Source organism: Staurois parvus, unplaced genomic scaffold, assembly GCF_062004578.1.
Source record: "Staurois parvus isolate SC_StPar_1 unplaced genomic scaffold, SC_StPar_1.0 ptg000639l, whole genome shotgun sequence".
Lineage (NCBI taxonomy): Eukaryota > Metazoa > Chordata > Amphibia > Anura > Ranidae > Staurois > Staurois parvus.
The window spans coordinates 1,918,485-1,932,372 of NW_028318435.1; the positions used below are offsets into that span (position 1 = coordinate 1,918,485).

The window sequence follows — 13,888 nt, forward strand, 5'->3', positions numbered from 1 at the left end:
CTTCCAGGTTTTATTGCTAAAGCTTAAGTGAACAAACCTAGGTTAGAAGCTGATTGGCTACCATGCACAGGCGCATGAGATTCTGAGTGAACCAGCTTTAGCAAATCTCCCCCACTGTGTCTTCAGGCCCCGTCTGATAATCTGTTATCATTTGAACCCTCAGGGTGATGGAAAACCTATGGAAATATTATGCCACATATCTATGGTAGTATTAATGATTATAATATCCCAGTATTATGGACTGTATGTAATAAAAATGGCGTACACGTATATATATGCAGTTGTAAGAAATGTTTATACAGAGTGAGATGACACCCTATACATTCTGTTCTGTAGAAATTTGTGGGGCAACAATGAAAAAACCTGCATCCTGACAAAGTCTTTCTTGAAGGTTGAGGAATACAAGAATATAGTAATTTGTGGACAATTGGGTTACACTGCTGCCTTCAAGAGATTTAGAAACTGGCAAAAAAAATATATGTTAAGTTACCCCCCATGTAATTCTGCCTTCAATCATCAGGCCTCAGTTCTTCAAGCAAGCAATACATACAGGTGAAACTCGAAAAATTAGAATATCGTGCAAAAGTTAATTTATTTCAGTAATGCAGCTTAAAAGGTGAAACTAATATATGAGATAGACTCATTACATGCAAAGCAAGATAGTTCAAGCCGTGATTTGTCATAATTGTGATGATTATGGCTTACAGCTCATGAAAACCCCAAATCCACAATCTCAGATAATTAGAATATTACATGCAATCAATAAAACAAGGATTGCACATAGAACAATATCAGACCTCTGAAAAGTATAAGCATGCATATGTACTCAGTACTTGGTTTGGGCCCCTTTTGCAGCAATTACTGCCTCAATGCGGTGTGGCATGGAAGCTATCAGCCTGTGGCACTGCTGAGGTGTTATGGAAGACCAGGATGCTTCAATAGCGGCCTTCAGCTCTTCTGCATTGTTCGGTCTCATGTCTCTCATCTTTCTCTTAGCAATGCCCCATAGATTCTCTATGGGGTTCAGGTCAGGCGAGTTTGCTGGCCAATCAAGCACAGTAATCCAACGGTCATTGAACCAGGTTTTGGTGCTTTTGGCAGTGTGGGCAGGTGCCAACTCCTGCTCGAAAATGAAGTTAGCATCCCCATAAAGCTCATCTGCGGTAGGAATCATGAAGTGCTCCAAAATCTCCTGGTAGATGGCTGCGTTGACCCTGGACTTAATGAAGCACAGTGGACCAACACCAGCAGATGACATGGCTCCCCAAATCAACACAGACTGTGGAAACTTCACAGTGGACTTCAAGCATCTTGCAGTGTGTGCCTCTCCATTCTTCCTCCATACTCTGGGTCTTTGGTTTCCAAATGAGATGCAAAAGTTGCTCTCATCAGAAAAGAGGACATTGGACCACTGAGCAACAGACCAGGTCTGTTTTTCTTTAGCCCAGGTAAGACGCTTCTGACGTTGTTTGTTGTTCAGGAGCGGCTTGACAAGAGGAATACGACATTTGAAGCCCATGTCCAGGATTCGTCTGTGTGTGCTGGCTCTTGATACACTGAATCCAGCCTCAGTCCACTCCTTGTGAAAGTCCCCAACACTTTTGAATGGCCTTTTCCTGACAATCCTCTCCAGGCTGCGGTCATCCCTGCTGCTTGTGCACCTTTTTCTTCCATACTTTTCCCTTCCACATAACTTTCTATTAATGTGCTTTGATACAGCACTTTGGGAACATCCAACTTCTTTTGCAATTACCTTTTGAGGCTTTCCCTCCTTATGGAGGGTGTCAATGATGGTTTTCTGCACAACTGTCAGGTCAGCAGTCTTTCCCATGATTGTGATTCCTACTAAACCAGACTGAGAGACCATTTAAAGGCTCAGGAACCCTTTGCAGGTGTTATGGCTTAATTAGCTGATTAGAGTGGGACACTTTGAGCCTAGAATATTGCACCTTTTCACAATATTCTAATTTTCTGAGATTGTGGATTTGTGGTTTTCATGAGCTGTAACCATATTCATCACAATTATGACAAATCACGGCTTGAACTATCTTGCTTTGCATGTAGTGCCGCTGAAGGTGCTCTGCTGGTAAAAAAAAATCTGGTGTCACAGCAGAGTAAGGGGGCAGGTTGTCTAAAGCTTGATCCAGAAAGCAGTGAAACATTGGGCATGAGAGACACCGCACACCACTAGCTCAACAGGTCTAGAGGAATGTGACCTCTATGACTAAGCGCTGGTAGGTGGGATGAAATGCATCAAAGACATGGCTTGGACGGAGTTCAAGGCTGAGGCTGTTCACATACCTCTCCACATGTAGAGCTAGTGAAGTGTGGTGCCTCTCATCCTCTCATTATGGAAATGAGGTGTGGGCAATAGCCACAGAGAAACCTTACTGAGAATAAATCCAAAGGTAATCAATGCCTGAACAAGGGCTGTAGAAAATAGCAGAGGTAAAATGGAGTTGTTACAAGCAACAAGGCACAGAGAATCAAACTAGTGCTCCTAACCAGAAAAAGTAGCATCAGAAGAAACTGCTATCAGTAGAATGATAGTGCACTGTCAGAAGTGTAATTTTCCTGTTCTCATTCACCCCTTAGTGGGATGACCCTGAAGGCCATAACCTGGTACCAGCATGCAGCAAAACCCATCTCCACCATCAGGAGCTCTGGTGAAATCAAGCTGGTGTTTTGACTTCACATCTTATGTGAGCCCATGTTACCTGGCTGGGGGTGCCATAACAAACATGCAGTGATTCATTAAAAAGAGTTGCCTCCTGCATGGGAATAGTGTAGGCACTATGAGACCACCCAAAACAGGGGCGGACTGATCATTTGGAAACTCGGGCACTGCCCAAGGGCCCGGGGTCAGTAGGGGGCCCCATGAGATGCCCCTGGTACCTTTTTCATAGGCTTTTTTGAGTTTGGGCAAGGACACAGGGGCCCCATGATCCCCTATTGCCCGGGGGCCCCATGAGTTTTCAGTCCGCCCCTGACCCACATTATATAGAATTGGAAACAGACAGCCTTCAATGTCATGTGGAGTATTCAATTACTTCCAAGAAAGAGGTTATTGCATAACTGTTAAGTGCAGTAAGCAGATTTGATTGCTTGGAAGATTGTACAGCTGTTATAACAGAAGACTGGGACTCTTCTGCTTTGCCAACAGATCCCGTACATAGAAATGTGTGCCCAGAATGAGAATCAGGAGGTAGAGGCATGCCACCTTTAAAATTTTGACCAAAGTGATGCCTTCCCGTAAACAGTAAATTAATATGTTCTTAAAACATAGCCTCTATGCTCCAGGCATGTAGCCAAAGTGTCCTATCCACATTAACAGGCATAACTGTCATAGGAGACCCTAACTTAGATGCTTCTAAGAGGCCAGCACAGTTAAAATGGAGGGTTTCATGCAGGCCTGGACTGGCCATAGGGCACACTGGGCATTTGCCCGGTGGGCCGGCGCCACTTGGATAGGAGGGGCGCAACATGGAGGAACCTGACCATGCATTTCTCACCTGCCGCCACTGAATGCCTGCTTCTCCTCTCCCTCCTGCGGGCATTCAGTGGTAGCAGGTGAGAAATGCACGGTCCGGTTCCTCTATTTGCCACCTGGCCGCCCCTCCTATCTATTTCCTGCTGCTGTGGGCTCCTGTATACTCCCCCGTGGCCACTCACCCTTCATCTCTTGCAGCACTGCCGTTGGGATCTGTCAGGATAGAGTGTCCTCAGTGCTGACAGTTGCCCCATTGCCCACCACAAACGGGAGAGAGAAAGCTGGTTCTGCCCCTCCTCCTCCTGTCCTCTCTTCCTGTGTCTGCCCTGTCTACACTCTCCAGCAGTCTTGTGTCTTCTCTCTGCCCTTTTTCTCTAATTCTCTCTCTGTGTTTTCTCTTTCTTTCTCACTTCTTTCCTTCCTTCCTTTCTTTTCTCTTCATTCCTTAATTCCTTCCTTCCTTTCTTTTCTCTTCCTTCCTTTCTTTCATTCTTTCTTTCATTCTTTTTCTTTTCATTTGCTCTCTTTCTTTATTCCTCTCTTTCTTTCTTTCTCTCTCTTTCTTTCTTTATTTCTCTCTCTTTCTCTGCCTTCTCTTTCTTTCTCTCTTCATTTCCTTCCTTTTTCTGTCTGACCTTCCTTCCTTCATTTCTTTCCCTCTCACCAAAGCCCCCCAATAGAGCTCCTACAAAAAAAAAATAATAATAAAGTCTAGAATGTAAAAAAATAAAATACAAATAAAAATTATTGACACCAGTGGCAAGCGGAACTACCACGGTTGCAAAGGTCACTCTTACGTCCGGTCCCTGGCATTCGACTATGGGACTCCAAGGAAAGGGTCCCCCGGGCTTGGGGCTGCTCAGTCCAAAATTCCCGTTTTTTTTTTGTCCCAGTTCGGGCCTGGTTTCATGGAATTTCCAAAGGAGTTATAAAACTTGAGGTTCATGATCTGTGTCAGAGGGTTACCTTAAAAAAAGATGAGATCAAATGAGACAGGGTTTCACAATTTAAAGTCCCAACCAAAAGAGGGCAGAGAATTATTCCAGTTAATCCAAGCTGGGACATGAGGAAATATTAACTGAGCATCAGTCCCTAAATGTAAAGACATTATTCACTAAAGTGAGAAGATGTCCACTGCGGTGAAGTACTAGACAGTCCACATAAGGGCCATTTGTCAAGGAATTCCTTCTGAAAGGGAAAAATAAACTTTCACATGTTCAAGAGGAGACCATGAAAGTATTGGAAGTCACTAGTCTTCACATAGAAGGTTTTCCAGAAAAGAGGGTACAGGGAAATTATTTACATTATCACAAGCATTAGAGTCCCTACATCTAGTTTAGCAGATAGGTCCTTTAGACACATACCAGAGTGAACTAGTGAACTGCATCATTTAAATTGGAAACGGCAGTGAGGATATCAGATTTGTATGACCCAATGAAATACAATCTCTATTGGAATAGACCAGTGTCAGTAGCTAAGGAGTGTGCTGAATGTCTGTGAGCAGACTGTTCCAATAGTCATGCACAGACTTATATAAACTTACTCACAAAAAGAGTCTTCAGAGACTGTGTGACAGCAGAGGATGTGCCACAGCTCTGGACATGGAGAGCACACTGTGACTAACACAGAACACATAGGTCTGGATAGCTCTGAAAGCAGAGCCCTGTACCTGTAAGTCACCTACCAGAGAGACCCCATGATTTTCAGTCCAGCAGGGTCTGAATGCTGCCTTCAAGACATTACCAAGGAAACACCAATCTGGATAGGTAAAGTGTAGAGACTAGTTCAAACTGCTTGTAGATTGAAGTGATTGAAGTTATTGAAGAATAGCTATCTACAGTGAAGTAAAAAAAAAACTTCAATAGAAAAAAAATTACAGTAAAAATATAGTAAAAGTTTTCCACTGCAGAGCCTAGAAAAAAGTGTCAATAGAAAAAAGCAATGACAGCAATGAGTAATGATAGTCATAGGTGGGGTTATATGGGGCTAGTTTAATGATTTTTTTGTTTACAAGTGTCCAGACCTCCTGAAGGCAGCAGTATAACTTGATTGTCCAAGAGTTATTTTATTCCTGTGTCCATGAATGAATGATAAAAAATACAATTATTTGTAGGTTTGCGATATAGAGTGGGTATTTGCCAAATAAATACATACAAATATCATACATATTAGGTATTAAATTGTGTCACATGTAACTTTACATCACTGTGTCAGAGCATGTTTATTATTATTATGTCAGAACACCTTCCTATGCTAGAACATGTCATTTATCACTATAGGGTAGTTTTGGATAGGTGGGGGTTGCAAGTGGTCATATTCATTTGTGCCTGCTTTCTGGGATGCATTTTCTGCTGACAATTGCCAGGATTAAGCGGACTGCTAAATGCAGTAGGTCTACGTCTATATCCTTTGCTCCCCATTTCCTTGGTCTAGTTATCATGACCAGGGGCGGACTGACAACGCATGGGGCCCCCGGGCAATAGGGGATCATGGGGCCCCTGTGTCCTTGCCCAAACTCAAAAAAGCCTATGAAAAAGGTACCAGGGGCATCTCATGGGGCCCACTACTGACAGTGCCCGAGTTTCCAAATGGTCAGTCCACCCCTGATCATGACGTGGCTGCTACTATCTGGACCGTAGCAAGAGAATGGAAGTCAACACAGGGGCCGAAGGGCTAATGCACAATCTGCATGCAAAAGAAAAATGGTAAAGGAATCTAAAGAAACTCTTTACCAGATCACCGATAATTGGTTTTTCTAAGTGGATATCCACAGGGAAGTTTTGATCTCTGCAGATCAGCCACATTAATAAAACCTAGGTCAGGGTAAATTGGTTCTCTTATCACAAGCCAGAGGTCTAGGACAGCAACCTTAAACTGTTTATTAGTTAGGTAGCAGTTAAAGAAAATAAAAACAGCCAGAGGTTCTAACCATGCTATACTCGTTATAATATAATTAATAGAACCTTTTCCTTTTATAGATCATAGTGTAAGGGGAACTTTCAGTTATTTCCCAGGGCTCTTTATGATCATTTACTCTTCTCAGATGTACTTTACATGTAGTTTGCCTCAATTATTATACCACTTTTAATATCATATTTGTAGTATTATCAGATTCGTTTTTATATGATATTACCACTTGTCTGTTATCACATGAACGAGACCAGGCCATTACTGATGGGTTTTTAATGATTCGATTTGTTATCTGTGATGTAATAGGGTGGGGTTGTTTACTTGTCCTTTTCACACTGTTGTAAGTATTTAAACAATACAAAGGCTTGGTTTTTAAGCAATTAAACATGTATATGATTTTCATAGTATGGCCATCAAAATCTGAAAAAATTCATTCTCAGATTTGCAGGACAAGAAAAGCTTGTATCAACAGGTTCAGAAGAGCAGCTAGCACCAGATACAACCTCCTATATCCCATTTAGTTTCTTATAGGGTTTGCATTTGTTGAGCAAGTGCTGTAAAGCCTTCTATAAACTTTTCCAAATCCTTTTCTTCATACTCTTCACAATCCTTACAGTTATCTTCCTGTAAGACAAGAATAATATTTCTCAGGTTAAAAATGTATTGAGTTCATAGTGAACATGAGACGCAACTGATTCTTTAATATAAATGAACCAAAATATTACTAGGGTAAATGATCATGATCATTTTAGAGAACTAAATCACATTTTTCACCAGCATCTTTGAGATGATCCAGCACTGATCACTTTTCATAGGGGCAGCAGTGACAGCCACTTAGTGTAAGAGTTACTGGAGTTGTGGCTTACACAGCACTATGGGCTCTCAGTGTGAACGTGGTGAATGGCCCAGCATTCTAACATGGAGTGAGTCACATACTGCATACCTGGTGGTACCAAGTATTTATTTTTTGCTTCTGGTACTGAACTGTGCCGCAGGGGAACAAAGGAAATGTAAGTGTATACTGTCGGGGATGGAGAGATTAAAGAAAACTTGTTGCCTAGCTCTGAATAGGAAAACACATGGGTTTCAGGAAGCTAAACTCCAACCTATCAAATATAAATCATCACACCGATTCCATAGTATTTTACCTTTTCTGATAATATTTATACCTAAAATGGAACTGTAGCCCACCAGTAACCATAAAAGCCTGTTGCCGAAATATACATAAAACCCCAAATAAATACTCATTGCGCTCCATACTCCCACCAAACAGCAGTGACTTCTTACCCCCTTTGCTAGTGCCAGCACCTTCTGTAGTTTAGGTAGATTTTGTTTCCAATCTTTGGTCAGCTTAAGCCCATACATGTGCACATAGCACAAGTGGGAAATGTGAAATAGTTGGGGGGAATGTCAGCCAGAAGGAACAGCAAAATACAGCTTATAGCTCAAAGATTTGACAGGAAAGCCACTGAGCAGCAAAATATTAATATAAATGTGGTTAATTTATGCAAAGATGAGACTTTTTCTGGTTTATTGAGACTGTCATTTTGCTAATTTGGGGCAAAGTACTAATGTTTGCATAAAGCTTCCCCTCCCCTGATCCAATGATACCAATGTAACACACTGTTACTGTTTTCAGAATGTTGATTGACCACAAGATGATGGTGTTTTGCAGTTTAGTTATTACAGACTTGAGTATAGCAAAGCATTGCTGAGCATATCTGCTGAAGGAAGGACTGCTGTACCCAGACATGCTGAAAGCAGACTACATTTCCCAGAAGAGCTGGTGAAAGGGGCTGGAGCCTATATAATCTGGAGCCCAGGAACCTCCAGGGGAGGAAAAGAGACTGTGTGAGGGTGAGTACTTGTGCAAGACTCTAGTGCAAAACTCAGAAGGCCCAGGCCGGATCGGGTCACACCGGAGAGCAGAAAAGAAGGATTACAGATCGCTGGTATTGTTGACAGGCATGAGAGTCGATCCTGCAGGCAGGGCCGTGACATCACTTCTTCCAAAGAGGGACCAAGAGAACAAGGGGGCCCCCCAACTGAGAAACCATTCTCCACTCTACTAAGACTACAGATAGTGTGAGAGGGTCCCACAACCTAAACTGTCACCAGTTACAAGAGACTCTGCTGTTTTAGTAGTTTCAGTTCAGTACACCTTGCATCACAGTTTGCCTCTTTGAAATACAAACTTCCTAGCCCATTTCAGTACTGCAGCCTACTGTTTTAGTGACTCCTCCCCATTGCTCTGCACTCAGGACTTTTGCTGCTGCACGTGTGTCCTTGCAGGCAGGAATACTGTTGATATCCCATCTCAAACCTATTCCAGCAGTAAAGGAATTTGTTTAATCAGGATAATTTCCCAAGGATTTACTTCCACTGGAGTCTACTCTCGCCCCTTTCTCAAGTTTAACAATGTTTGTCTTCATCTTCCCCAACAAAGGGACCCTCCCCAGTTCCCTTACCATCAGTCCCTTACCAGGAGGTCCTGTTTCCACCCAAAAGAACTCCAACTCTAATGTGCACCAACAAGGGCCCCATCGAGAGCGCAGAAGAATATGTTCCTATGTTTAAGAGTAATACTAAAGAAGGTGTCATTACATGTGTAGCACTACCCCCTTAGGAGTCGCTCAGTTATTTTCAGGCTTCCTGTCATTCTGGACCCCTCTCTGAAAGCCCAACCCCTGCTGACACCACAGTACTCTTCTGGCTAAAGTAAATTATCACCAGAAAATAGATTCACACACAGATTGGAGTGAACTGATACGATGTTTATATTAAACTTGATTGTAAGCTCGGTCAAACAGCATAAAGTGGTATATTTGTATGTAATGGCAATTATCACTCTTAGCAACTCTAAGCAAAGAAATAACACATACAGCAAGGTTTCAATTAGTGTTAGCAGGCCTGCTATTCAGATGTTGACTCAAATCCTCCAACCTGCATTGTTTCTAGTCCCCAGCAAGCAAGGAATACAAGCTCACTTTGGGCCCTCAAAATCTAATGGCAAGATTTAAATCTGAGATAGGAAACAGCTCTAACTTGGATAGTCAACATCCCTTTAAATGCAGTGAGGAATCTTCTGCATGCTCATTGGGGCCCAGTTGGTGCACTACAATGATCCAAACCTTTTATGTGGAAAGAGATGAAGGTGACAGTCCTTCAAAGGATTAATGCAAGGAAAAGAAGGAGGGACAAGTACTATACCTTTAAGTGGCACTTGACTTGTGTAGAGTCTCTTTATTGCACTGAGCAAGTTGGAAATGTTAGGCAAAAATATGTCAGAAGTTGACAGAAGCACTTGCTGGCAAAGAGCAACTCCTTTCTGGGCTGCAGTAACTAATGACAATGGTGGTAGATGTTCCTTTAAGAGGGTAGGTAGCGTAGGGAACAATGATGTGGTTTGTCCTGCAGAAGGCATGGCCCACAGAATGCTTGCACTGCAGTCAGCTCTGATGTTTGAACTGTGCTGCAAATGTGTTCAATAGTAGCAGACAGGGGAACAAGGCTGCAACACGTGTTAACTATATGCAATGTCAGCAACTGTGTGCAGGAAAGTGGCTGATTTGAAGGAGATGTCAGTGTTCACTTGTTTAGCTGGTCTATGGGATTGTCTCACCCAATCAGTGGCTTCCAGCAGGTCCTGATGGTCTCTGTCTCTCTGCGGATGGGGGCCTCCACAGGTTCTCCGATCTCACTTGCAGCGCTCCGTCCAGACACTGCGCTTTATGTCATCTGCTGGAAGAATGTCTCGCTGAACAGGGCAGCAAGGCTGGCGGTCAGCAACTCCTCCTTGCCTCTCTCCTTTCTAACTCTGCAGCCTGGTCTGGTATTCTGGCAGTCAGCACAGCAATGTCCCTCTCACTTCCTGTCCAGTCTCCCGGGCTTCTGTATATAAATGCCCGTGCCCACACACCAACTCCTCTGGGAAATGTACTCCTCTGGTTCACTGCTCCGCAGAAAAGTCCTGCAATTCAGCATACAAGGACCATGGGGCTGTTCTACAAAGTGTGAGTGCCACTAAATTGCAGGACACTGCCATCTTGTGTTTCTCTTAACATCCTGCAACTTGCATTATAGCAGGGTGTTACACATGTAAATCCATTTTAAGAGTTAAACCCTCTTTTAGTCATTGAGAACCGATAACTGAGTTAGCCTGACTTCTCTGTATTCTCTTTTTCAGCTCACTTGGGGAAGAAACAGTTCAGAGCTGGAACTAATGTTTAAACTCTGGTCCTGCAGGACAGTTGGGTAGATTTAAAGTAGTACTGTGTATGTTCCTTTTGACTAAGTTTTCCAGTGCACATCTACCAGTGTCTCTGTTTAGCTTGCATTACTTTTACTCTAACTTCAATACAATCAGAATATTGATTCACTTTAAACTGTGTGATTATTTTGTGTTTCACAGCCAGGTTGTCCCCTGGTCAAGGGTATATGATGATGTCAGCAAGGGTTGTGCTCTAAAACAGACTCAGAGTGAACAGGGGACCCAAAATACAAAGCGGCTCTGAAGGGGGCAGCGCTATACTAACCTCTCCAGCAATCCTCCGCAGATCTTTCTTTGATTATGACTTCCACAGTTTACCATCCACTATGCAAATTTTGTCCAGTTTATGGTTAACTAGCTGAAATTTGCTACATGGATGACCCACCTAAGTGGGTGAAGGAGCTGGCAAGAAAATGTTTGGCCCGTTAGCAGCTGAATCGAGCCTGTGGCAGCAGTCCAAATACAATAAGCACAGTGAGAGATTCATCCATCCGTGCTGTATAGATCGGATGAAGAAATCTGTTATTTTTTTGTTCAGCCCACAGGATAAAGAGAAGAAAATCTAACAGTGTATTGCCAGCCTTAGTGTCAGCATTTAAACAATAGTGTTGACCCCCTCTGTCATGTGACAGTGCTCAGACCTAATAATTGGCTAGTAGGGCTGGCTACTACATCATGTGCTTCTAACACTGGTTTTTTTTTTTGCTGGCTGCAACATGGATATAAGATTCAGTGTTTTGGACTAAAGAAAAACAAAAGACTAAACTTTTTCCTTAATATTTAATGGAGTAAGGGAGGATATAACTGTTTTTTTTTTTTGCCCATTTTTTTTTTGATGATCTGTGTCCCATTGGGAGATTGCCCTTTATTTCTTGTTCCATAGCCAAAGCAAAAAGTGAGAGGAAATCCCTCCAAAATGAGGGAGTATGCTGTTGTCACCAGAGTCACCAGAACTAGCATTCCCATTGGAAGACTTCCTCTCTATTACTTCTCTGGTGGCAACCCAAAATTTGGGATAGTCTTTCACTTTTACTCTTGGTGATAAATGTAAACAGAAAAAATACTATAGAGAAGGTGAATCTCCTAACAGGGACACAGACAGCTATTAAAGCCTGTAATATAAAAAAAAAAGACAGAAGCGCCACACAATTGCTGAAAGGTTCAGATACACCTTTATTCCAATAAAGGGCACGAGGACAATCAACCCTTTATCTGAGTCCTTCTGGTGTGATTGCTAGCACAGGTCTTGTCAGCAGCTTCAATTTTTGTTACATTACACTAAAAGTCCAGTAGACTGTGGTGCTCCTCTGGGGTGTGGAAGTCACCTTCCTGGAAGCCACCTACTGCACATCAACATATTACATAAATTTTATTTATTTATTTGTCTACCTTTTATCACTGCAAATTTGTGCCCACAGTCAAAGTGCATCAATTGAAAACAAAGGTTGTCTCTGGTTCCAGCAAAACTTGTATTATACAGTAAACAAACAGTCTTAGCAATACTGTACATACCTGCAAAGAAGAAAGATTCCCATTGGTTTCTATATTATGAATTAGAAAAGTTATGTCATTGGCTGCATCCTTATCTCCTATTAGAGTAATTTCTTCTACAATGGTTTGAAGTTCCTGAACATAGCAATGCAGAATTGAATTTCTACATGTATCCTGTAAACAGCACAATATAAACCTTCAATAATCAAAAAGGATTCCTACACCAATATATAGCACTAAAACTGTAATGAGACACTAAAACCATAAGTACCATATTATTTACATTTTGATTTGATCAATACTACAAATTGTTAACAATGTAAATAAATTAATACAAATGATCTAGTATACCAAAAGTATATTTTATTTAAATTCTTAAAATTAAACAGCTACTGTTCAAGTGATATTTCCTGGTTGACTTTGATTTATAGACTTGGAGGGCTCATTCACACCTCTGCAGTGCCTTTCAATTTATATAGCACTCCAAAGCACCACCAGAAAACAGCTGCACTGCAACACACAGTGGCACAATACAAGGCATGATGTGTGTTGTGCTGCAAAAAATGCAGCATACCCTATCTTTTGTGCAATTTGTAGCAGTCCATTGCATGATGCTACGTGTTTCAATGCACACAAATGTGTGCACTGCAGCACACTGGGAACGGGAGTGACTGGGCTCCTAATGTTCTTCTGAAAATTTTACAACTTTTCTTTTATTTATTTCTGTGGAAATTTAAGAAATGTTTATCCATTGATCCACTGCATGCCTGTAAATGGGCAAGTATCCCACCAAAGAAGTCAAACTGTGCATATTGCAGTTTGGCTGGAGTTACATTTTAGGGTTCATTCACACAAGTTCTAGTTCATTGTGGTAACGTACATTAAAATGCATTGCATTAAGGCTGCCTAATCATTGAATGGGCTGCCTACACATCATCACGAACAAAAAATTGAATTGTACCATTTTTAGCAATGCATTGTAGTAATGTAGTGCATTACCATGCATGGTTGTGTGCAGAAAAGCATGTGCACTGTGGAGATGCCCATAGAATGGGCCCTTAGGAAGGCCCATACAGAAAACAATATTTGTGAGTAACATAATTGATTAATTGATTGATTGATTGATTAATTAGGCAGTATGTGGGGTTACTGAGCAATCTTGAGTATGCATAAATGCTAAAAGGTGCTTACCGGCTTTTACTTTATTGGGGTTAAAATAAATCTGCAAATGATGATGTTCCTTTGAATCTGAGTGCCCCCATCTAAACAGTTCCCAAATCAGGAAGAAATATCATGGACTGAAATTTGTACTACCACAGGCAGATATATTAAGGATACTGAATATTCAAAATTAAATCCAGGGATGCCCACATTTAACCACACCCACAGAATCCCACCCTCAACATCATACCCCCATTTTTAGCAAGCCCTGAAACAACTGCTAACAGATTTTTGGGACAAGAGCCAGATATTCAAATGTATAAAGACAAAATACCTTTGGCACCATGAAAAAGGGAAGGATGTGATGCATGTAGTGCACCATGGTGAGTTGTGGCTGTGGACAAATTGTGGCGACAGCGGGCATGGTTTATTGGAGTACTGTTAAAAAAACCTAAACGTATGCTGTTATGGATTAGGAGAACATAAAGCACATGTAGTCAGGCTTAAAAAATGCATAAAGTGCAGGGATCAGAAGTAAATAGCACAGAGTGTTCAGAGGACAGGAT

The 13,888-nt window shown here is 41.8% G+C and overlaps 1 protein-coding gene across 5 annotated transcripts in view; it reads right to left on the bottom strand.

Annotated features, from left to right (window-relative positions):
• IL15 (interleukin 15) overlaps positions 1 to 13,888 on the bottom strand; it is a 75,784-nt gene that overhangs the window by 18,670 nt on the left and 43,226 nt on the right. For 2 of the 5 annotated variants that reach the window (XM_089693876.1, XM_089693875.1), the window contains exons 7-8: positions 12,183 to 12,335; positions 277 to 7,024 (exon numbers count right to left, since the gene is read on the bottom strand). In XM_089693876.1, the coding sequence (XP_089550002.1) occupies positions 6,926 to 7,024; positions 12,183 to 12,335 (252 nt within the window). In that variant the 3' untranslated portion in view covers positions 277 to 6,925. Of the gene's footprint in view, positions 1 to 276; positions 7,025 to 12,059; positions 12,336 to 13,888 lie in introns of those variants that run through there. The other 3 variants (XM_089693877.1, XM_089693874.1, XM_089693873.1) reach the window with 3 other exon arrangements.